The sequence below is a fragment of the Salvelinus fontinalis genome, chromosome 8, assembly GCF_029448725.1.
Source record: "Salvelinus fontinalis isolate EN_2023a chromosome 8, ASM2944872v1, whole genome shotgun sequence".
NCBI classification, from domain to species: Eukaryota; Metazoa; Chordata; class Actinopteri; order Salmoniformes; family Salmonidae; genus Salvelinus; species Salvelinus fontinalis.
The window spans coordinates 44,658,455-44,684,575 of record NC_074672.1 but is presented as its reverse complement, the minus strand read 5'-3'; the positions used below and the strand labels follow the sequence as shown (position 1 = coordinate 44,684,575).

The following is a 26,121-nucleotide window of genomic DNA, read 5'->3' as shown; positions in this document are numbered from 1 at the left end:
GCAAGTGAGAGAGGGTTTGTAAGTGGTTGAATTACATTTATTCAACGCCCGCAAGGGAGCCACGCCTGCAAAGCCAGTTATGCGTCTGCATAAGGTAAGTCTGAATATCAACTTCTGAGAAGTGCCTAGGAAAGGAATAAATTCCTAAGTCGGAATCGCGCCCTTGTGCATAAACACCTTCTTGTCTCTCACCTCTTGGGTAGCGTCAGACCAGACAGAGACAGAGAGCTCCTCCTGGGTAGTGTCAGAGCAGACAGACAGCTCCTCCTGGGTAGTGTCAGACCAGACAGACAGCTCCTCCTGAGTAGTGTCAGACCAGACAGACAGCTCCTCCTGGGTAGTGTCAGACCAGACAGACACAGAGAGCTCCTCCTGGGTAGTGTCAGACCAGACAGACAGCTCCTCCTGGGTAGTGTCAGACTAGACAGACAGATAGCTCCTCCTGGGTAGTGTCAGACCAGACAGACAGCTCCACCTGGGTAGTGTCAGACTAGACAGACAGATAGCTCCTCCTGGGTAGTGTCAGACCAGACAGACACAGAGAGCTCCTCCTGGGTAGTGTCAGACCAGACAGACACAGACAGCTCCTCCTGGGTAGTGTCAGACCAGACAGACACAGACAGCTCCTCCTGGGTAGTGTCAGACCAGACAGAGATAGACTGCTCCTCCTGGGTAGTGTCAGACCAGACAGACAGCTCCTCCTGGGTAGTGTCAGACCAGACAGACAGCTCCTCCTCGGTAGTGTCAGAGCAGACAGACAGCTCCTCCTGGGTAGTGTCAGACCAGACAGACAGCTCCTCCTCGGTAGTGTCAGAGCAGACAGACAGCTCTTCCTGGGTAGTGTCAGACCAGACAGAGATAGACAGCTCCTCCTGGGTAGTGTCAGACCAGACAGACACAGAGAGCTACTCCTGGGTAGTGTCAGACCAGACAGACACAGACAGCTCTTCCTGGGTAGTGTCAGACCAGACAGACAGCTCCTCCTGGGTAGTGTCAGACCAGACAGAGATAGACAGCTCCTCCTGGGTAGTGTCAGACCAGACAGACAGCTCCTCCTGGGTAGTGTCAGACCAGACAGACACAGACAGCTCCTCCTGAGTAGTGTCAGACCAGACAGACACAGAGAGCTCCTCCTGGGTAGTGCCAGACCAGACAGAGATAGACAGTTCCTCCTGGGTAGTGTCAGACCAGACAGACACAGAGACCTCCTCCTGGGTAGTGTCAGACCAGACAGACAGCTCCTCCTGGGTAGTGTCAGACCAGACAGACAGCTCCTCCTGGGTAGTGTCAGACCAGACAGACAGCTCCTCCTGGGTAGTGTCAGACCAGACAGACACAGACAGCTCCTCCTGGGTAGTGTCAGACCAGACAGACACAGACAGCTCCTCCTGGGTAGTGTCAGACCAGACAGACAGCTCCTCCTGGGTAGTGTCAGACCAGACAGACACAGACAGCTCCTCCTCGGTAGTGTCAGACCAGACAGACAGCTCCTCCTGGGTAGTGTCAGAGCAGACAGACAGCTCCTCCTGGGTAGTGTCAGACCAGACAGACAGCTCCTCCTGGGTAGTGTCAGACCAGACAGAGACAGAGAGCTCCTCCTGGGTAGTGTCAAACCAGACAGACAGCTCCTCCTCGGTATTGTCAGACCAGACAGACAGCACCTCCTGGGTAGTGTCAGAGCAGACAGACAGCTCCTCCTGGGTAGTGTCAGACCAGACAGACAGCTCCTCCTGGGTAGTGTCAAACCAGACAGACAGCTCCTCCTCGGTAGTGTCAGACCAGACAGACACAGAGAGCTACTCCTGGGTAGTGTCAGAGCAGACAGACAGCTCCTCCTCGGTAGTGTCAGACCAGACAGACAGCTCCTCCTGGGTAGTGTCAGACCAGACAGAGACCACACATTGGCAGAAGCTGCCTGGATGACATTAATGTTGGAGTCCAAGAGGATTCCAAACAGCTTCTACTCCTTAGCCATAAGACTCCTGAACATCTAATCAAATGGCTACCCAGGCTATTTGCTGCCCCCCCCCCCCCCCCTTTTACACCGCTGCTATTCTCTGTTGTTATCATCTATGCATAGTCACTTTAATAACTCTACCTACATGCACATATTACCTCAACTTCCTCGACTAACTGGTACCCCCTGTGTATAGTCTCGCTATTGTTATTTTACTGCTGCTCTTTAATTGCTTGTTACTGTTATTTCTTATCCATAATTTTTTAACTGCATTGTTGGTTAGGGGCCTGCATTTCACTGTAAGGTCTACTACACCTGTTGTATTCAGCATTTCACTGTAAGGTCTACTACACCTGTTGTATTCAGCATTTCACTGTAAGGTCTACTACACCTGTTGTATTCAGCATTTCACTGTGAGGTCTACTACACCTGTTGTATTCAGCATTTCACTGTGAGGTCTACTACACCTGTTGTATTAAGCATTTCACTGTGAGGTCTACTACACCTGTTGTATTCAGCATTTCACTGTAAGGTCTACTACACCTGTTGTATTCAGCATTTCACTGTGAGGTCTACTACACCTGTTGTATTCAGCATTTCACTGTGAGGTCTACTACACCTGTTGTATTCAGCATTTCACTGTAAGGTCTACTACACCTGTTGTATTAGGCATTTCACTGTGAGGTCTACTACACCTGTTGTATTCAGCATTTCACTGTGAGGTCTACTACACCTGTTGTATTCAGCATTTCACTGTGAGGTCTACTACACCTGTTGTATTCAGCATTTCACTGTGAGGTCTACTACACCTGTTGTAGTCAGCATTTCACTGTGAGGTCTACTACACCTGTTGTATTCAGCATTTCACTGTGAGGTCTACTACACCTGTTGTATTCAGCATTTCACTGTGAGGTCTACTACACCTGTTGTATTCAGCATTTCACTGTGAGGTCTACTACACCTGTTGTATTCAGCATTTCACTGTGAGGTCTACTACACCTGTTGTATTCAGCATTTCACTGTGAGGTCTACTACACCTGTTGTATTCAGCATTTCACTGTGAGGTCTACTACACCTGTTGTATTCAGCATTTCACTGTAAGGTCTACTACACCTGTTGTATTCAGCATTTCACTGTGAGGTCTACTACACCTGTTGTATTCAGCATTTCACTGTAAGGTCTACTACACCTGTTGTATTAGGCATTTCACTGTAAGGTCTACTACACCTGTTGTATTCAGCATTTCACTGTGAGGTCTACTACACCTGTTGTATTCAGCATTTCACTGTGAGGTCTACTACACCTGTTGTATTCAGCATTTCACTGTGAGGTCTACTACACCTGTCGTATTCAGCATTTCACTGTGAGGTCTACTAAACCTGTTGTATTCAGCATTTCACTGTCAGGTCTACTAAACCTGTTGTATTCAGCATTTCACTGTGAGGTCTACTAAACCTGTTGTATTCAGCATTTCACTGTGAGGTCTACTAAACCTGTTGTATTCAGCATTTCACTGTAAGGTCTACACCTGTTGTATTCAGCATTTCACTGTGAGGTCTACTACACCTATTGTATTCAGTATTTCACTGTGAGGTCTACTACACCTGTTGTATTCAGCATTTCACTGTAAGGTCTACTACACCTGTTGTATTCAGCATTTCACTGTAAGGTCTACTACACCTGTCGTATTCAGCATTTCACTGTGAGGTCTACTACACCTGTTGTATTAGGCATTTCACTGTAAGGTCTACTACACCTGTTGTATTAGGCATTTCACTGTAAGGTCTACTACACCTGTTGTATTAGGCATTTCACTGTAAGGTCTACTACACCTGTTGTATTCAGCATTTCACTGTGAGGTCTACTACACCTGTTGTATTCAGCATTTCACTGTGAGGTCTACTACACCTGTTGTATTCAGCATTTCACTGTGAGGTCTACTACACCTGTCGTATTCAGCATTTCACTGTGAGGTCTACTAAACCTGTTGTATTCAGCATTTCACTGTCAGGTCTACTAAACCTGTTGTATTCAGCATTTCACTGTGAGGTCTACTAAACCTGTTGTATTCAGCATTTCACTGTGAGGTCTACTAAACCTGTTGTATTCAGCATTTCACTGTAAGGTCTACACCTGTTGTATTCAGCATTTCACTGTGAGGTCTACTACACCTATTGTATTCAGTATTTCACTGTGAGGTCTACTACACCTGTTGTATTCAGCATTTCACTGTAAGGTCTACTACACCTGTTGTATTCAGCATTTCACTGTAAGGTCTACTACACCTGTCGTATTCAGCATTTCACTGTGAGGTCTACTACACCTGTTGTATTAGGCATTTCACTGTAAGGTCTACTACACCTGTTGTATTAGGCATTTCACTGTAAGGTCTACTACACCTGTTGTATTAGGCATTTCACTGTAAGGTCTACTACACCTGTTGTATTAGGCATTTCACTGTAAGGTCTACTACACCTGTTGTATTAGGCATTTCACTGTAAGGTCTACTACACCTGTTGTATTAGGCATTTCACTGTAAGGTCTACTACACCTGTTGTATTAGGCATTTCACTGTGAGGTCTACTACACCTGTTGTATTCAGCATTTCACTGTAAGGTCTACTACACCTGTTGTATTAGGCATTTCACTGTAAGGTCTACTACACCTGTTGTATTAGGCATTTCACTGTAAGGTCTACTACACCTGTTGTATTAGGCATTTCACTGTAAGGTCTACTACACCTGTTGTATTAGGCATTTCACTGTAAGGTCTACTACACCTGTTGTATTAGGCATTTCACTGTAAGGTCTACTACACCTGTTGTATTAGGCATTTCACTGTGAGGTCTACTACACCTGTTGTATTCAGCATTTCACTGTAAGGTCTACTACACCTGTTGTATTAGGCATTTCACTGTAAGGTCTACTACACCTGTTGTATTAGGCATTTCACTGTAAGGTCTACTACACCTGTTGTATTAGGCATTTCACTGTAAGGTCTACTACACCTGTTGTATTAGGCATTTCACTGTAAGGTCTACTACACCTGTTGTATTAGGCATTTCACTGTAAGGTCTACTACACCTGTTGTATTAGGCATTTCACTGTGAGGTCTACTACACCTGTTGTATTCAGCATTTCACTGTAAGGTCTACTACACCTGTTGTATTAGGCATTTCACTGTAAGGTCTACTACACCTGTTGTATTAGGCATTTCACTGTAAGGTCTACTACACCTGTTGTATTAGGCATTTCACTGTAAGGTCTACTACACCTGTTGTATTAGGCGCATGTGACTAATCAAATGTGATTTGATTTGAGTACTGTATGATGGTTACTATTTTCTCTCTCCCCTCCACCTCCCCCTCTCCCTCCCCCTCCCCCTCTCCCTCCACCTCCCCCTCTCCCTCCACCTCTCCCTCTCCCCCTCCACCTCTCCCTCCACCTCACCCTCTCCCTCCCCCTCTCCCTCCACCTCACCCTCTCCCCCTCCACCTCTCCCTCTCCCTCCACCTCACCCTCTCCCTCCACCTCACCCTCTCCCTCCATCTCCCCCTCTCCCTCCACCTCACCCTCTCCCTCTCCCTCTCCCCTCCACCTCCCCCTCTCCCTCCACCTCACCCTCCACCTCACCCTCTCCCCCTCCCCCTCCACCTCACCCTCTCCCTCTCCCCTCCACCTCCCCCTCTCCCTCCACCTCACCCTCTCCCTCTCCCCCTCCACCTCTCCCTCCACCTCCCCCTCTCCCTCCACCTCACCCTCTCTCTCCACCTCACCCTCTCCCTCTCCCCCTCCCCCTCTCCCTCCACCTCCCCCTCCACCTCTCCCCTCACCCTCCCCCTCTCCCTCCACCTCACCCTCTCCCTCTCCCCCTCCACCTCTCCCTCTCCCTCCATCAATAATAGTTCAAGTGATTCTAGCTCTCTAATTGGTAATCCATAATTTACCTGTGGCTGTGATCTACAAGCGGTCCCTAGCATCCTGTGACTGTGATCCACAAGCAGTCCCGAGCAACATGTGGCTGTGATCCACAATCTAGAGGGCTTCTCTGTTTGTGCCTGCACTTTAGCTCCTGTGCTATTTGTGTGCTGTGTATTCTGTATTGTGCGGCCATCATTACAGGTCTATCACTTCTAATAGTATAAAATAAATCAAAAACAAATTTAATGACAGCCCTGTTGTGACTACTGCTGCAGACAGACGAGACATGCTCTGTCAGTGGTTTTCTGTTCAATCAGTCTCTGATGTTCAACTCCAGGGTCTCTACCTGCTATAAAGTCTCTGATGTTCAACTCCAGGGTCTCTACCTGCTATAAAGTCTCTGATGTTCAACTCCAGGGTCTCTACCTGCTATAAAGTCTCTGATGTTCAACTCCAGGGTCTCTACCTGCTATAAAGCCATTGATGTTCAACTCCAGGGTCTCTACCTGCTATAAAGTCTCTGATGTTCAACTCCAGGGTCTCTACCTGCTATAAAGTCACTGATGTTCAACTCCAGGGTCTCTACCTGCTATAAAGTCTCTGATGTTCAACTCCAGGGTCTCTACCTGCTATAAAGTCACTGATGTTCAACTCCAGGGTCTCTACCTGCTATAAAGTCACTGATGTTCAACTCCAGGGTCTCTACCTGCTATAAAGTCATTGATGTTCAACGCCAGGGTCTCTACCTGCTATAAAGTCTCTGATGTTCAACTCCAGGGTCTCTACCTGCTATAAAGTCTCTGATGTTCAACTCCAGGGTCTCTACCTGCTATAAAGTCACTAATGTTCAACTCCAGGGTCTCTACCTGCTATAAAGTCTCTGATGTTCAACTCCAGGGTCTCTACCTGCTATAAAGTCACTGATGTTCAACTCCAGGGTCTCTACCTGCTATAAAGTCACTGATGTTCAACTCCAGGGTCTCTACCTGCTATACAGTCATTGATGTTCAACTCCAGGGTCTCTACCTGCTATAAAGCCATTGATGTTCAACTCCAGGATCTCTACCTGCTATAAAGTCACTAATGTTCAACTCCAGGGTCTCTACCTGCTATACAGTCTCTGATGTTCAACTCCAGGGTCTCTACCTGCTATAAAGCCATTGATGTTCAACTCCAGGGTCTCTACCTGCTATAAAGTCTCTGATGTTCAACTCCAGGGTCTCTACCTGCTATAAAGTCATTGATGTTCAACTCCAGGGTCTCTACCTGCTATAAAATGCTGACGTGGCTGGGACTATAAACTACATAACAACACTATAGAATGTCTCCATAAAGACGACTTAAAAAAGGCTTAGCAGACAGACACAGATATGCTGTTCAGGTACCATCAACAGGTTGACCATAGCCTGTATCAACATTATAATCCATCAACAGGTTGACCATAGCCTGTATCAACATTATAATCCATCAACAGGTTGACCATAGCCTGTATCAACATTATAATCCATCAACAGGTTGACCATAGCCTGTATCAACATTATAATCCATCAACAGGTTGACCATAGCCTGTATCAACATTATAATCCATCAACAGGTTGACCATAGCCTGTATCAACATTATAATCCATCAACAGGTTGACCATAGGCTGCATCAACATTATAATCCATCAACAGGTTGACCATAGGCTGTATCAACATTATAATCCATCAACAGGTTGACCATAGGCTGCATCAACATTATAATCCATCAACAGGTTGACCATAGCCTGTATCAACATTATAATCCATCAACAGGGTGACCATAGGCTGCATCAACATTATAATCCATCAACAGGTTGACCATAGCCTGTATCAACATTATAATCCATCAACAGGTTGACCATAGCCTGTATCAACATTATAATCCGTCAACAGGTTGACCATAGGCTGTATCAACATTATAATCCATCAACAGGTTGACCATAGCCTGTATCAACATTATAATCTGTCAACAGGTTGACCCTAGCCTGTATCAACATTATAATCCCTCAACAGGTTGACCATAGCCTGTATCAACATTATAATCCATCAACTGGTTGACCATAGGCTGCATCAACATTATAATCCATCAACAGGTTGACCATAGCCTGTATCAACATTATAATCCATCCACAGGTTGACCATAGGCTGTATCAACATTATAATCCATCAACAGGTTGACCATAGGCTGCATCAACATTATAATCCATCAACAGGTTGACCATAGGCTGCATCAACATTATAATCCATCAACAGGTTGACCATAGCCTGTATCAACATTATAATCCATCAACAGGTTGACCATAGGCTGCATCAACATTATAATCCATCAACAGGTTGACCATAGCCTGTATCAACATTATAATCCATCAACAGGTTGACCATAGCCTGTATCAACATTATAATCCATAAACAGGTTGACCATAGGCTGTATCAACATTATAATCCATCAACAGGTTGACCATAGGCTGTATCAACATTATAATCCATCAACAGGTTGATCATAGGCTGTATCAACATTATAATCCATCAACAGGTTGACCATAGGCTGTATCAACATTATAATCCATCAACAGGTTGACCATAGCCCGGATCAACATTATAATCCATCAACAGGTTGACCATAGCCTGTATCAACATTATAATCCATCAACAGGTTGACCATAGCCTGTATCAACATTATAATCCATCAACAGGTTGACCATAGGCTGCATCAACATTATAATCCATCAACAGGTTGACCATAGGCTGTATCAACATTATAATCCGTCAACAGGTTGACCATAGGCTGCATCAACATTATAATCCATCAACAGGTTGACCATAGGCTGTATCAACATTATAATCCATCAACAGGTTGACCATAGGCTGCATCAACATTAGAATCAAAGCATCTCTGGGCTGGCTGCCAGTAACAGCTTGGATGTATCTCATTCTCAATCTCTTAAAAATCCTCCCTCTCATAATTTGCCCCTCTCCTTCATCTGCACTGTTTGGAAAATATTTAACCTGGTCAGTTCTCGCAGATCAGTGCGATGAAGGAGAGGATGAATTTTTTAGAACGAGCCACTGTGTGCTCTGTGTGTGTCATCACTGTCTTCATGAAGAGGCAGGAAACACACAGATAATATCAGGTACTCCTCTGGTGACCAACAGCGCTACCCTGTGGTTCAAGTCTTCTATTGCAACAACAAAAAACTAGTTTTGTACACTACAGTATTATAGACTACATTATCCACATAATTATTATTACACACTATTGTAGAAATATCTCAACCATTTAAATAAAAAGGCTTTTTTCTTTTTTTACTTGACAATTCATATAAATAAATATGTTATTAGTGCCATTGATTGATCAGAGTGCTTATCGAAGATCAGGATTAGAGGAATGTACAATCACAATTAACCCTACATTTCCCATTGATCCATTTCAGAACAACGGTCAACAGAAATCAACATATATAATGGCTTGCAGCACACCTGGGTACTGTTCAATAGGTCACACATTTTGCAATGGAAAACTACAATCTGTGCTCAAATTTTCAGGTAGTACCTTAGTACACATTCAGGCTGTACCTCCCTGTTTCATTTGTTTTTTTTAACAGTTGTTTTCACTCTGCTTCTAAACGTTTTCCTCCCAAATGAACACAACCCGGCTTGATAACAGCTGGTTTCACTGTGCTTTTAAAAATGTTTTCCCTAATGAACACAACCCGGCTTGGTAACAGCTGGTTGACAAAGCGCAACAACGTGCCCTCTTGTGTGTGTGTGTGTGTGTATGCCCTCTTGTGTGTGTGTGTGTGTGTGTGTGTGTGTGTTTGCCTTCATGACATCACAAGAAGATTCATCACCATGGCACTGTGTTGCCGGGGCTGGTTGCCAACCTGGGTATCACAGTTCTATTTATAACACTAGGGGTCACCTGGACTGGCTGGGGAGCACTACGACAAACACACACACACACACACACACACACACACACACACACACACACACACACACACACACACACACACACACACACACACACACACACACACACACACACACACACACACACACACACGCTGCCTGATGATCAAACGCTAGCTGCTTGGCTTATCTGCGTTCAGATGAATCACCCCCTGCCTGTCTGCCTGTCTGCCTGCCTTCTAAGGCTGAATTCAAATGGGGGCCCTCCTTCTTCGTTTGTGCCTCTGAGTGATGTAGGACGAGGACTGCCATCAACATTGGTAGTGGCTCTGCTTAGGGCCTTGGTTTTGTTTGGATTAGGGGCGATGTGGGGAAGGTTGTTTTAGAATTGAATGAATGTGTGTTAAGGCTCAGAGATGTTCTATGTTATGGGGAGAGAGGGGGCTGTGCTTTACAGATATGTGAACAGTAGAGAGGGGTCTGTGCTTTACAGATATGTGAACAGTAGAGAGGAGGGGGGGGGGCTTTGCTTTACAGATATGTGAACAGTAGAGGGGGGGCTGTGCTTTACAGATATGTGAACAGTAGAGAGGGGGCTGTGCTTTACAGATATGTGAACAGTAGAGAGGGGGCTGTGCTTTACAGATATGTGAACAGTAGAGGGGGGGGCTGTGCTTTACAGATATGTGAACAGTAGAGAGGGGGGCTGTGCTTTACAGATATGTGAACAGTAGAGGGGGCTGTGCTTTACAGATATGTGAACATTAGAGAGGGGGGGGGCTTTGCTTTATAGCTAGGTGAACAGTAGAGAGGGGGGGGGGGCTTTGCTTTACAGCTAGGTGAACATTAGAGAGGGGGGGGGCTTTGCTTTACAGCTAGTTGAACAGCAGAGAGAGGTGGGGCTTTGCTTTACAGCTAGGTGAACATTAGAGAGGGGGGGGGGGCTTTGCTTTACAGCTAGGCGAACAGCAGAGAGAGGGGGGGCTTTGCTTAACAGCTAGGCGAACAGCAGAGAGAGGGGGGGCTTTTTACAGCTAGGTGAACAGCAGAGAGAGGTGGGGCTTTGCTTTACAGCTAGGTGAACAGCAGAGAGAGGGGGGGCTTTTTACAGCTAGGTGAACAGCAGAGAGAGGGGGGCTTTGCTTTACAGCTAGGTGAACAGCAGAGAGAGGTGGGGCTTTGCTTTACAGCTAGGTGAACATTAGAGAGAGGGGGGGCTTTGCTTTACAGCTAGGTGAACAGCAGAGAGAGGGGGGGCTTTGCTTTACAGCTAGGTGAACAGCAGAGAGAGGGGGGGCTTTGCTTTACAGCTAGGTGAACAGCAGAGAGAGGTGGGGCTTTGCTTTACAGCTAGGTGAACAGCAGAGAGAGGTGGGGCTTTGCTTTACAGCTAGGTGAACAGTAGAGAGGGGGCTCTTTCTTTCTCTCTCTCTTGAGGGGTTGTGTTGGGTTTGATAGAAAGGGTTTCTTGTGCTTCAGTCAGTCAGATCGATCATAGTTCGGACTCTGGCGAATGAATATTCTGATAACCCGTCTTGGTCGGTGTCCCGGTACCATATCCAGCCGTGTTGGTCATCTCCTGGGCTCCGCCGGGCCCCAGGTAGGGGCGGTGAGAAGGCATGGGCGAGGGGCTGGGGCTGGGGGTGCCTTTACTGAGGATGAAGCGGGACTCGTTCTCCTCCTCTAGACCAGAGAGGTCCTTGGTCATACCTTTACGGTAGGAGACGGACAGCTTGTTGGAGCCGTCAGAGAGCAGGTTGAAGTGGCGGGCGATGAAGACGCAGGGGAGAGGAAGCATGGCGGCGATGATGAGGGAGTAGGCCACACCCAGAGCCCACGGAGGGTAGGAGAGGAACTTCTCCGACGCCTAGCAGAGGGAGAACGAGAGGGAGGAGAGAGGAGAGGGAGGACGAAGAAGAGGGGCGAGGAGGAGAGTGAAGAAACATTGAGATACAGATTCAGAAAAGCTTTTAATGTCCCAACTGCATCAAAACACAAGAAAGAATTGTATATGACGTACAAACACACGATAAACTGATTGCACAGTAAATACAAAACATAGATGGAATATACAGTTCCTTCAGAAATGATTCACACCCTTTGACGTTTTCCACATTTTGTTGTGTTATAAAGTGGGATTCAAATGGATTTAATTGTAATTTTTGGTAAAAAAATCTATAAAAAATACTCTGCAATGTTAAAGTGGAAGACAAATTGGATAAGTATTCACCCCACTGAGTCAATACATGTTAGAATCCCCTTTGGCAGCGATTACAGCTGTGAGTCTTTCTGGGTAAGTCTCTAAGAGCCCTTCACACCTGGATTGTACAACATTTGTCCATTATTCTTAATAAAAATCTTCAAGCTCTGTCAAGTTGGTTGTTCATCATTGCTAGAAAGACATTTTCAAGACTTGGCATAGATTTGAAAGACGATTTAAGTCAAAATAGTAACTAGGCCACTCAGGAACATTCAATGTTAGATTACTTGTTAAATATTACTGCACGGTCGGAACTAGAAGCACAAGCATTTCGCTACACTCGCATTAACATCTGCTAACCATGTGTATGCGACCAATAACATTTGATTTGAATGTCATCTTGGTAACCAACTCCAGTGTAGATTTGTCATTGTGTTTTAGGTTGAAAGGTGAATTTGAAAGCAGACTGAATCAGGTTTTCCTCTAGGATTTTGCCTGTGCTTAGCTTTATTCTGTAATTTTTTATTTGGGATTTTTACTCCCTAGTTCTTGCTGATGACAAGCATACCCATAACATGATGCAGCCACCACCATGCTTGAAACTATGAATGAGTGGTACTCAGTGATGTTGCTGTGTTGGATTTGCCCCAAGCATAACAGATTGTATTCAGGACTAAAAAGTTCATTTTCTTTGCAATATTATTTTTTTAGTGCCTTGTTGCAAACAGGGTGCATGTTTTGGAATAGTGTTATTCTTACTCTCTGGCAACTGAGTTAGAAAGTTTTTTGTTGTGGTTGTTATACATCTACCAATCGGGTGCCATTCAAAGGGTATGAATACTTCTAAAGACACTGTATATAAAGTGAAGCAGTCCGTGGCGAGGAAGATGAGGGTGAGTCAACCATTGAACACGAGAAGATCATTTAAAAGGGAAAGTAAATGCATGTGTGAATACAAAGATGCTTCAAGGAGAACCATGCTGTACAAAACCCATCCGGGCTCGAAGGACCATGAAAAAGATTGTCACTTTCTAGTCACTGGACTAAGAGGGAGGCGCCAGTTAGGTGAAATGGATGGATTAGTACAAATTTGTTTGAGCTAAACTGGTGTAACAGAGGTACAGATTCACTGACCAGTTCCTCCACCCAGGCGTTGTACCCAGCAGGACTGACGGCCATCTCTATCACAGTGGCAATGATGAGCACGGTGAGACAGGCAGGAGACACGTACTTCCACATATAGAAATAGAAAGAGTAGGGTCTGAAACCCAACATGTCCTCTAGATCCTGCATGAACCTGAGAGAGAGAGAGAGAGAGAGGGAAGGAGAGAGAGAGAGAGGGAAGGAGAGAGAGAGAGGGAGGGGAGGAGAGAGGGAGGGAAGGAGAGAGAGAGAGAGAGAGAGAGAGAGAGAGAGAGAGAGAGAGAGAGAGAGAGAGAGAGAGGGAAGGGAAGGGAAGGAAGGACGGAAGGAAGGACAAAAGGAAGGACGGAAGGAAGGAAGGAGATTAAGGTGAGGATGAACAAAAGCGAATTTTGAACACAATCAAATTTACAAAGCCATTTCTCCTAGGCACTGCTGTAAAGTAACATGTACGTTCCTTGTGTCATGTTATGCATCCAGTACCTCTTGGTGCCGTAGATCCAGGCCACAGATATATTCTCCAGTATAACCACCACAGTGAGAGGCAGGCCAGCTGAGTAGTCATCAAACATGGTCACAAAGTAGTTCCCTGAGCGCTGGACGAACAGCAGGCCACAGAAGAACGCCACAATGCAACAACCAACTGAGAAGGAAGGAGGAGGTAGAGGAGGAAGAGGAGGGGGAAACATTCATGATCATACATACAAACCACAGAAGAAGACTACGATGCAACTGCCCACTGAGAGAGGAGGACTAAGTAAGGCATACAACATATAGTCTCTTTCAACAGCCATTGGCTGACCTTTGACTTCTGACTGATAAACAATAAATCAATCAACCAACCAATAGAAGACTTACCACAGAGGAACTCCTTGCGTATCTTGGGGAAGGCGTCCAGTACAGGTGTGGTGATCCCTGTCATGGTGCCGATCATGGACCCCAGCCCCAGGTTAATCAGCATGAAGAAGAACATGACAGACCAGAAGGGAGAGGCAGGGAAGTGGGTCATGGCCTCAGTGAAGGCGATGAAGGCCAGGCCTGTTCCCTGCACTGCCTAGAGAAAGAGAGAGGGAGGGAAAGAGATGTTTTATCTTCCCTATATTTCACTTCACATAATGAGACGCCTGTTTTCAATCTAAAAGTGGTTGTAGATGATGTTGGAAGTGCTTTGGGTGTTCATAAGAGTATGAAATCTCTACTTTATAGGCTAGTTTCAGAGACCGAAAGCAGTACTGGAAAAATCAGGACTATGGATTAACATGAAAGGCCACAAAAAGTTGCCTTTTTTGGTGTGAAAATGTTAAAAAAAAAAAAATAAGATTTTCACCTCTAAACCAAATCAGACCAACATGCATTGTTGATTTCGTCGTCCAGTATATAGGGGTCCAACCCCAACATACCTTGTTGAGTTCGTCGTCCAGTATACAGGGGTCCAGACCCAACATACCTTGTGAGTTTTACCTCCAGTATACAGGGGTCCAGACCCAACATACCTTGTTGAGTTTTACCTCCAGTATATAGGGGTCCAGACCCAACATACCTTGTTGAGTTTTACCTCCAGTATATAGGGGTCCAGACCCCAACATACCTTGTTGAGTTTTACCTCCAGTATATAGGGGTCCAGACCCAACATACCTTGTTGAGTTTTACCTCCAGTATACAGGGGTCCAGACCCAACATACCTTGTTGAGTTTTACCTCCAGTATACAGGGGTCCAGACCCAACATACCTTGTTGAGTTTTACCTCCAGTATACAGGGGTCCAGACCCAACATACCTTGTTGAGTTTTACCTCCAGTATACGGGGTCCAGACCCAACATACCTTGTTGAGTTTTACCTCCAGTATACAGGGGTCCAGACCAAACATACCTTGTTGAGTTTTACCTCCAGTATACGGGGTCCAGACACAACATACCTTGTTGAGTTTTACCTCCAGTATACAGGGGTCCAGACCCAACATACCTTGTTGAGTTTTACCTCCAGTATACAGGGGTCCAGACCCAACATACCTTGTTGAGTTCGTCCTCCAGTATACGGGGTCCAGACACAACATACCTACTTGAGTTTTACCTCCAGTATACAGGGGTCCAGTCCCAACATACCTTGTTGAGTTCGTCCTACAGTATACGGGGTCCAGACACAACATACCTTGTTGAGTTCGTCGTCCAGTATACAGGGGTCCAGACCCAACATACCTTGTTGAGTTTTACCTCCAGTATACAGGGGTCCAGACCCAACATACCTTGTTGAGTTTTACCTCCAGTATATAGGGGTCCAGACCCAACATACCTTGTTGAGTTTTACCTCCAGTATACAGGGGTCCAGACCCAACATACCTTGTTGAGTTTTACCTCCAGTATATAGGGGTCCAGACCCAACATACCTTGTTGAGTTTTACCTCCAGTATACAGGGGTCCAGACCCAACATACCTTGTTGAGTTTTACCTCCAGTATATAGGGGTCCAGACCCAACATACCTTGTTGAGTTTTACCTCCAGTATACAGGGGTCCAGACACAACATACCTTGTTGAGTTTTACCTCCAGTATACAGGGGTCCAGACCCAACATACCTTGTTGAGTTTTACCTCCAGTATACAGGGGTCCAGACCCAACATACCTTGTTGAGTTTTACCTCCAGTATACAGGGGTCCAGACCCAACATACCTACTTGAATTTTACCTCCAGTATACAGGGGTCCAGACCCAACATACCTTGTTGAGTTCGTCCTCCAGTAAACAGGGGTCCAGTCCAAGCTGACTGAAGCTGTCCTCCTTGACAGTCTTGATTACTCCATACATCTCCTGATAGTCCACAGCTGACAGGTGAGAGAAGTTGACGTGGGGAGGGATCAGATCATGGCTCAACACACCTGTGTTCAGGTAACCTAGGATCTTCTCCGCATTCCTGTAGAAAGGAGGAGAGGGGAGAGGAGGAAAGGGTTATTGTTAATTGTGAGATAGTGATTTAATATAGCTGCATTCATAGTAACGGGTAGGAAAGACAGAGTGGGTAGGGATAGTGCTGAAAGAGATTGACTCTATTTTACAACGACAATATGAGGTTGGTTAAGCTATTTGAGCTTGACAAAATACCGCCCCTACCTTACCGCCCCTACCTTGTCACGACACAACTGATTTGCTTAAACACATTAAGGAAAGAAATTCCACAAATTAACTTTTAACAAGGCACACCTGTTAATTGAAATGCATTCCAGGTGACTACCCCATGAAGCTGGTTGAGAGAATGCCAAGAGTGTGCAAAGCTGTCATTAAGGCAACGGGTGGCTACTTGGAAGAATCTCAAATATAAAATATATTTAAATTTGTTTAACACTTTTTTGGTTACTACATGATTCCATATGTGTTATTTCATAGTTTTGATGTCTTCACTATTATTCTACAATGTAGAAAATAGTCCAAATAAAGAAAAAAACCCTTGAATGAGTAGGTGTTCTAAAACCTTTGACCGGTAGTGTATATAAACACAGCTGAAGTCGGAAGTGTACATACACTTAGGTTGGAGTCATTAAAACTCGTTTTTCAACCACTCCACAAATTTCTTGTTAATAAACTATTGTTTTGGCAAGTCGGTTAGGACATCTACTTCGTGCATGACACATGTAATTTTACCAGCAATTGTTTACAGACAGATTATCTCACTTATAATTCACTGTATCACAATTCCAGTGGGTCAGAAGTTTACATACACTAAGTTGACTGTGGCTTTAAAAAGCTTGCAAAATTCCAGAAAATAATATTATGGCTTTAGAAGCTTCTGATAGGCTAATTGACATCATTTGAGTCAATTAGAGGTGTACCTGTGGATGTATTTCAAGGGCTACCTTCAAACTCAGTGCCTCTTTGCTTGAGATCATGGGAAAATCAAAAGAACCCCATCCCAACCGTGAAGCACGGGGGTGGCAGCATCATGTTGTGGGGGTGCTTTGCTGCAGGAGGGACTGGTGCACTTCACAAAATAGATGGCATCATGAGGTAGGAAAATTATGTGGATATATTGAAGCAACATCTCAAGACATCAGTCAGGAAGTTAAAGCTTGGTCGCAAATGGGTCTTCCAAATGGACAATGACCCCACCATACTTCCAACGTTGACAACAAAGTCAAGGTATTGGTGTGGCCATCACAAAGCCCTGACTTCAATCCTATAGAAAATTTGTGGGCAGAACTGAAAAAGCGTGTGCGAGCAAGGAGGCCTACAAAACTGACTCAGTTACACCAGCTCTGTCAGGAGGAATGGGCCAAAATTCACCCAATTTATTGTGGGAAGCTTGTGGAAGGCTACCTGAAACGTTTGACCCAAGTTAAACAATTTAAAGGCAATGCTACTAAATACTAATTGAGTGTATGTAAATTTCTGACCCACTGGGAATGTGACGAAAGAAATAAAAGCTGAAATAAATAATTCTCTCTAATATTATTCTGACATTTCACATTCTTAAAATAAAGTGGTGATCCTAACTGACCTAAGACAGGGAATTTCTACTAGGATTAAATGTCAGGAATTGTGAAAAACTGTCACACCCTGGCCTCTGTTATATTGATTTTCTTTATTAGTTTAGTTAGGTCAGGGTGTGACATGGGATGTTTGTGTGTTTTGTCTAGTTTAGGGTGTGTGTATTGTTTAGGGGTTTTGTATAGTGTATGGGGTTGTGTTCAGTGTAGAGGTTTAGGAAAGTCTATGGTTGCCTGGTTTGGTTCTCAATCAGAGACAGCTGTTTATTGTTGTCTCTGATTGGGAGCCATATTTAAGGCAGCCATAGGCTTTAGGTGATAGTGGGTAATTGTCTATGTCATTGTGTAGTGGTCAGTGTCAGCACCATTTGTTTATATAGCTTCACGGTCGTCAGTTTGTTGTTTTGTTTCGTTCGTCTCTCTAATAAAAGAGAATGTTTTTTTCACATGCTGCGTGTGTCCTCTCTTCCAAGTCAAGACGATCGTGACAAAAACTGACTTTAAATGCATTTGACTAAGGTGTATGTAAACTTCCGATTTCAACTGTATATATATATATATATATATAATTTATAAGTCAAAAAATGGATGTAGCAACTACAGATTGCCCCTTTAAGTTTATCAAAAGTGTACAAGTTTGAGCATGTGTCTATTAGGCCTTTTTATCAGCATGAATTAGATTGAGCAATAAAAGCCCCACTTTTATCCCACAGGATCTGCACTATGCAGCTGCCGCAAGAGAGCATTTTTCACTGGCTGTCTACTGGTTTCAAAAACAATTATCGATAGGCAGCTTAAACGTATTGAATTCAAACCATTATTGAGTTCAAATACACATTTAGATTTGTGAACCGCCGTCCACAACAACCACAATCCGTAAAGCGCAAATAGCTAAATGAGAGAGCAGCAGTGTGATTCATATCAATGCGCTATGTACATATCAATAATAAGTGATATCCGTATCGCCGTAGACTACACCACTGCTGTCATCCTTACCTCCAAGCGTTTATTCAAGTTGGATCATATTTGAATGCCGACAGCAGTCGTACGATTGGAAGACATAGCTCGGACTGTAGCCTACAAAAGCCTACTCCTGCTCTTTTCCCGCGATCCATCAAAACCATTTGTTGTGTCATCATAGTGGTCTCTGACATCATAATGGTCTCTGTCATCATAGTGGTCTCTGATTGGTGGTCATCATTTGGTGTGTCATCATAGTGGTCTCTGACTTGTGGTCAGACTCGCTCAAGTGGAACAAAATTAAACTTGTTCCTTTTTTCAATGCTGATTTGAATGTCATTGAGAAAACAGAGAAGTATCAAAGATTTTTTTTCCCCAAATATCCTTTCTGAATTTAAAAGTAATCCTCGAAGTAATCATCTAGTTTTTCAAAAGTATCTGTAATCTGATTAGGATATTTTAGCTGGTAACGTAACGGATTACAGTTACCGTTTTGTTTTGGTAATCCCTTACATGTAACAGATTACATGTAATCCATTACTCCCCAACCCTGCCAAAAAAACTGATCATATTAAGTCAGGATTCAAGAGGAACGACTCCAGAAGACAGCACAAACAGTTCTGGGATAAGATATACTCACTCCACAACACATTTCTCGTTCATGATGTTGGCCTTGAACCCCAGCACGGCAAACACCACCAGCGTAGCCAGGATGGAGGTGATGAAGTTGATGATGGAGACCAGCGCTGCGTCAAAGTGACAGTTGTTGTCCCGCTTGTTGTAGCTGGAGAAGGCTATGACCCCTCCGAACCCAAGGCCCAGAGCGAAGAACACCTGGGTGGCTGCCTCCCTCCATACCTGGGGCTCCAGCATCTTCTCCAACTGGGGTTAGAGGTCAGAGGTCAACTATGTAATGCTCCACACAATCATGGCCTATCCTTTTGCACTTACCAAGAGGAGAAAGACATTATCTAGTGCGAGTACCTAAATCAGCCATTGGAGGGAGACAACAACCACAATTCCACACTTTTAGTCTGCCGTCACTCTAAGGATCCAGACATCCAGTACAGAGGCATTGAATACATGAATTATGGTTGTGTCCTTCAAAGAAAATGTTTCACTAAAACACTCCTCTATCTAACTATCTAAGGGTGAGGATCAACGTTCCCAAAGAATGGGATGCAAGAATGAGGAACAAAAGACTGCTGGACAAACACGGCCCTGAGACTAGAGTTTCCCTACATAGAATCCAGTCCAGACAGACAAACAGACAGTGCCCTGAGAATAGAGTTTCCCTACATAGAATCCAGTCCAGACAGACAAACAGACAGTGCCCTGAGACTAGAGTTTCCCCACATAGAATCCAGTCCAGACAGACAAACAGACAGTGCCCTGAGACTAGAGTTTCCCCACATAGAATCCAGTCCAGACAGACAAACACGGCCCTGAGACTAGAGTTTCCCTACATAGAATCCAGTCCAGACAGACAAACAGACAGGGCCCTGAGACTAGAGTTTCCCTACATAGAATCCAGTCCAGACAGACAAACAGACAGTGCCCTGAGACTAGAGTTTCCCCACATAGAATCCAGTCCAGACAGACAAACAGACAGTGCCCTGAGACTAGAGTTTCCCCACATAGAATCCAGTCCAGACAGACAAACAGACAGGGCCCTGAGATTAGAGTTTCCCTACATAGAATCCAGTCCAGACAGACAAACAGACAGTGCCCTGAGACTAGAGTTTCCCTACATAGAATCCAGTCCAGACAGACAAACAGACAGTGCCCTGAGACGTGAGTTTCCCTAAATAGAATTGAGTCCAGACAGACAAACAGAAACTGCCATATCAGGAAACCTTTCTCTCCTCTCAGAATGTGATGCTCTGCACCAATTCTCTCTAGTCTGGGTGTGATGACAGCCACTCTCTAATCTGAGTGTGATGACAGCCACTCTCTAGTCTGAGTGTGATGACAGCCACTCTCTAGTCTGAGTGTGATGACAGCCACTCTCTAGTCTGAATATGATGAAAGCCACTCTCTAATCTGTGTTTGAGAGGGAGTCGGAGATAGTGCTGGATGGCTGTGTTGGAGTTCGATGGCTGTGTTGGATATCGGATGGCTGTGTTGGATATCGGATGGCTGTGTTGGATATCGGATGGCTGTACTGGATGGCGGATGGCTGTGTTGGATATCGGATGGCTGTGTTGGATATCGGATGGCTGTGTTGGATGTCGGATGGCTGTGTTGGATATCGGATGGCTGTGTTGGATATCGGATGGCTGTGTTGGATATCGGATGGCTGTACTTGATGTTGGATGTCGGATGGCTGTGTTGGATGTCGGATTGCTGTGTTGGATGTCGGATGGCTGTGTTGGATGTCGGATTGCTGTGTTGGATGTCGGATGGCTGTGTTGATATCGGATGGCTGTGTTGGATGATGGATGGCTGTGTTGGATGTCGGATTGTAGATGTCGGATTGTAGATGTCGGATTGTAGATGTCGGATTGCTGTGTTGGATGTCGGATTGCTGTGTTGGATGTCGTATGGCTGTGTTGGATGTCGGATTGCTGTGTTGGATGTCGGATGGCTGTGTTGATATCGGATGGCTGTGTTGGATGATGGATGGCTGTGTTGGATGTCGGATTGCTGTGTTGATATCGGATGGCTGTGTTGATATCGGATGGCTGTGTTGATATCGGATGGCTGTGTTGTACCTTGGATACACAACATGCAGGTGAGTTGAATCTGTGGAGCTGTAATTCTCAGCACCACAGATAAAGGATGGTATGTGTTTATCTTTGGTGTATGTGTGTGTACATTTGGTGTGTGTGTGTGTGTTTACCTTTGGGGTGAACATGTGAGCGATACCGTCAACAGATCCTTTGAGCATCAGGCCTCTGACGAGGAAACAGATCAACACCACGTAGGGGAAGAGAGAGCTGAAGTACATCACCTGATAGGAGAAGAAATACACCACACACACACACACACACACACACACACACACACACACACACACACACACACACACACACACACACACACACACACACACACACACACACACACACACACACACACACACACACACACACACACACACACACACACACGCACACACACACACACACGCACACGCACACACACATAGTCATAAAGTATATCACCTGAGAGGGGCGACAGACAGAGGACTGTACACACATCACACTGTTACCATGGACACCAACACACTGTTACCATGGACACAGCCACACTGTTACCATGGACACCACCACACCGTTACCATGGACACTACCACACTGCCTCAGTGTGAATCTTCGAACAGACAGAGACATGCATACACACGTGCATACAGAGGCATGAACGCACAAACACACACACACAGACTGACACACAGACTCACACACACACACACACACACACACACACACACACACACACACACACACACACACACACACACACACACACACACACACACACACACACACACACACACACACACACACACACGTAGTTTACTAAAGTTACCGGACATCTTCAATAATTTGGGTAATTAACATAAACTCTATGGCAATCTATCATAACTTTGGTAATTTATAGTTGAGTAATAGCCCCATGTTAAAAGGCTGTATCCTTATACAGGGCATTACTTTAGACCATGGCCCCTGCTCTTTCCATGAGACTGACCAGGTGAATCCAGGTGAAAGCTATGATCCCTTATTGATGTCACTTGTTAAATCCCCTTCAAATCAGTGTAGATGAAGGGGAGGAGACAGGTTAAAGAAGGATTTTTAATCCTTGAGACAATTGAGACATGGATTGTGAAAAAGCTGTGAAAATCTCAATGCTATCCAATTTGTAAGTCGCTCTGGATAAGAGCGTCTGCTAAATGACTTAAATGTAAATGTAAATGATTGTGTTACGTGTGCCATTCAGAGGTGATTGGGCAACACAAAATATTTAAGTGGCTTTGAATGGGGTATGGTAGTAGGTGACAGGAACACCGGTTTGTGTCAAGAACTGCAGCGCTGCTGGGTTTTTCACGCTCAACAGTTTCCCGTGTGTATCAAGAATGGTCCACCACCCCAAGGACATCCAGCCAACTTGACACGACTGTGGGAAGCATTGGAGTCAACACGGGTGTTAATAATGTTTGGCATACTCAGTGTACAGGAAATAAGGTGCTATTTGGAATCCAGACAAACTGTCAGATCTTGTTATATATTTCTCTATTCCAAAATGTGGGTTGGATTGTTGCTTTGTGATCATGACTCATTGTTTGGACTGAGATGAAAGCACCTTGTTAGGCTGAATCCCAAACGGCACCCTATTCTCAACTTTGACCAAGGCTCTGGTTAAAAGTAGTGCACTATATAGGGAATACGCTACCATAGGGCTCTGGTTAAAAGTAGTGCACTATATAGGGAATAGGTCGCCATTTGGGATGTAGCCATGGAGTTATTGGCCAACATATTATCGAACCACACTGTGCTTCCTAGACTCTTCAGACTAAGCTCATTCATTTTGCATACTTCCTTCCCATAACACAAGATAATACAAAGATAGAATTGTTTGACAAAAGATAATACAAAGATAGTATGTTTAACACAAGATAATACAAAGATAGTATGTTTAACACAAGATAATACAACGATAGAATTCTTTAACACAAGATAATACAAAGATAGTATTGTTTAACACAAGATAATACAACGATAGAATTGTTTAACACAAGATAATACAAAGATAGTATTGTTTAACACAAGATAATACAACGATAGAATTGTTTAACACAAGATAATACAAAGATAGTAACATTAGTAACACTTAGTAACACTTTAACATTTTAGCCTTTCTCACCATAGGCTATGTCACATTTCAGCCAGTATAAAAATGCTCATGAAAATGAATATACTTATACATGACGGGTTGTGAATCTCTTCCTACTGTACAGTACACAGAAAATCCATAGGAAAATATCTGTATTTGAAAAAGTGAAACTCCAGCACACTTAATAATCTGTAATAACAACTGAATGGATCTCTTGAGCCTTCGAGAACAATTTCAATGTAACGGGTGTCTAGATCTTCCTCCTCCTCGGACGAGGAGAGGAGAGAAGGATCGGAGTACCAAAATGCAGCGGGTTGTGAATACATAATGAATTTATTGAAAGACAACGACGAACACGAAAAACACTTGGAAAATTACAAAACAACAAACGACGTAGACTGACCTAAAACATGAGAACTTACATATAACATGAAGAACTCACGAACAGGTACAGACTACAACTAACTAACGAACAAACAAACCGAAACAGTCCCGTGTGGTGCGCAGACACAGACACGGAAGACAATCACCCACAAACAAACAGTGTGAACAGCCAACCTTTATATGGTTCTCAATCAGAGGAAAACGTCAAACACCTGTCCCTGATTGAGAACCATATAAGGCTAATTACAAGTGACCTAAACAAGAAACACAAAACATAGAATGCCCACCCCAACTCACACCCTGACCAACTAAACACATACAAAAATAACATAAAACAGGTCAGGAACTTGACATTCAACAACACCAGTGTTTCTTTTTCATGTAACCCCTCCCCCACTGTCTTACCACAGATAGAATCATGTTACAACAGCATACAGCATCCTCATCAATCTACACACAATAACCCATAATGACAAAGCGAAAACAGCTTTTTTCTTTTTTGTGTGCAAATGTATAAAAAAAAAAAAAAACAGTAATCAGAACCTTTGTTAAAAGACTCGAAATTGAGCTCAGTTACATCCTGTTTCCATTGATCATCCTTGAGATGTATCTCCAACTTGATTGGAGTCTACCTGTGGTAAATTCAATTGCTTGGACATGATTAGGTAAGCCACACACCTGTCTATATAAGGTCCCACAGTTGACAGTGCATGTCACAGCAAAAACAGAGCCATGAGGTCGAAGGAGATGTTCGTAGAGCTCCGAGACAAAACATTTCTGCAGCATTGAAGGTCCACAAGAACACAATGGTCTCAATAATTCTTAAATGGAAGAAGTTTGGAAACACCAAGACTCTTCCTAGAGCTGGCCACCCAGCCAAACTGAGCAATCAGTGGAGAAGGACCTTGGTCAGGGAGGTGACCAAGAACATAATGGTCACTCTGAAAGCACCAGAATTCCTCTGTGGTAGATGGGAGAAACTTCCAGAAGGAAGTCTCTGGAGCACTCAATCAGGCCTTTATGGTAGAGTGGCCAGACGGAAGCCACTCCTCAGTAAAAGGCACATGACAGCACGCTTGGAGTTTGCCAAAAGGCACCTAAAGGACTCTCAGACCATGAGAAACAACATTCTCTGGTCTGATGAAACCAAGATTGAACTCTTTGGCCTGAATGCCAAGCCTCAGGTCAGGAGGAAACCTGGGACTTTCCCTACGGTGAAGCATGGTGTTGGCAGCATCATGCTGTGGGAATGTTTTTCAGTGGCAAGGACTGGGAGACTAGTCAGGATTGAGGGATCAATGAACGGAGCAACGTACAGAGAGATTCTTGATGAAAATCTGCTTCAGAGCGCTCAGGACCTCAGACTGGGGCGAAGGTTCACCTTTCAACAGGACAATGACCCTAAGCACACAGCCAAGACAAATTAGGAGTGGTTTCGGGACAAGTCTCTGAATGTTCTTGAGTGGCCCAGCCAGAGCCCGGACTTGACCCCATTCAAACATCTCTGGAGAGAGCTGAAAATAGCTGTGCAGCGACGCTCCCCATCCAACCTGACAGAGCTTGAGAGGATCTGCAGAGAAGAATGGGAGAAACTCCCCAAATACAGGTGTGCCAAGTTTGTAGCTTCATACCCAAGAAGACTCAGTGCTGTAATCGCTGCCAAAGGTGCTTCAACAAAGTACTGAGTAAAGGGTCTGGATACATACTATGTAAATGTGATATTTCAGATATTTAAATGTGATATATTGCATCGCAGTGCTAACTGCGCCACCAGAGTCTCTGGGTTCGCGCCCAGGCTCTGTCGCAGCCGGCCGCGACCGGGAGGTCCGTGGGGCGACGCACAATTGGCATAGCGTCGTCCGGGGTAGGGAGGGTTTGGCAGGTAGGGATATCCTTGTCTCATCGCGCTCCAGCGACTCCTGTGGCGGGCCGGGCGCAGTGCGCGCCAGCCAAGGGGGCCAGGTACACGGTGTTTCCTCCGACACATTGGTGCGGCTGGCTTCAGGGTTGGAGGCGCGCTGTGTTAAGAAGCAGTACGGCTGGTTGGGTTGTGCTTCGGAAGACGCATGGCTTTCGACCTTCGTCTCTCCCGTGCCCGTACGGGAGTTGTAGCGATGAGACAAGGTAGTAATTACTAGCGATTGGATACCACGAAAAATTGGGGAGAAAATGGGATAAAAAAAAAAGAAAAAAAAAGAAATGTAATCGATTTTATAATAAGGCCGTAACGTGAAAAAGTCTGAATACTTTCCGAATGCACTGTATACAGTACCTTCAGATACACGTGTATACACACACACAGACACACACAGATCTATATAA

The 26,121-nt window shown here is 44.7% G+C and overlaps 1 protein-coding gene across 1 annotated transcript in view; it reads right to left on the bottom strand.

Annotated features, from left to right (window-relative positions):
- Window positions 1–5,819: 5,819 nt before the first annotated feature.
- LOC129861312 (sodium-dependent neutral amino acid transporter SLC6A17-like) overlaps window positions 5,820–26,121 on the bottom strand; it is a 52,024-nt gene continuing 31,722 nt past the window's right edge. The window contains exons 6-12 of the mRNA XM_055932623.1: window positions 21,425–21,535; window positions 19,223–19,464; window positions 15,863–16,055; window positions 14,009–14,204; window positions 13,634–13,793; window positions 13,142–13,304; window positions 5,820–11,674 (exon numbers count right to left, since the gene is read on the bottom strand). Coding sequence (XP_055788598.1) covers window positions 11,300–11,674; window positions 13,142–13,304; window positions 13,634–13,793; window positions 14,009–14,204; window positions 15,863–16,055; window positions 19,223–19,464; window positions 21,425–21,535 — 1,440 coding nt within the window. The 3' untranslated portion in view covers window positions 5,820–11,299. The remainder of the gene's footprint in view (window positions 11,675–13,141; window positions 13,305–13,633; window positions 13,794–14,008; window positions 14,205–15,862; window positions 16,056–19,222; window positions 19,465–21,424; window positions 21,536–26,121) is intronic.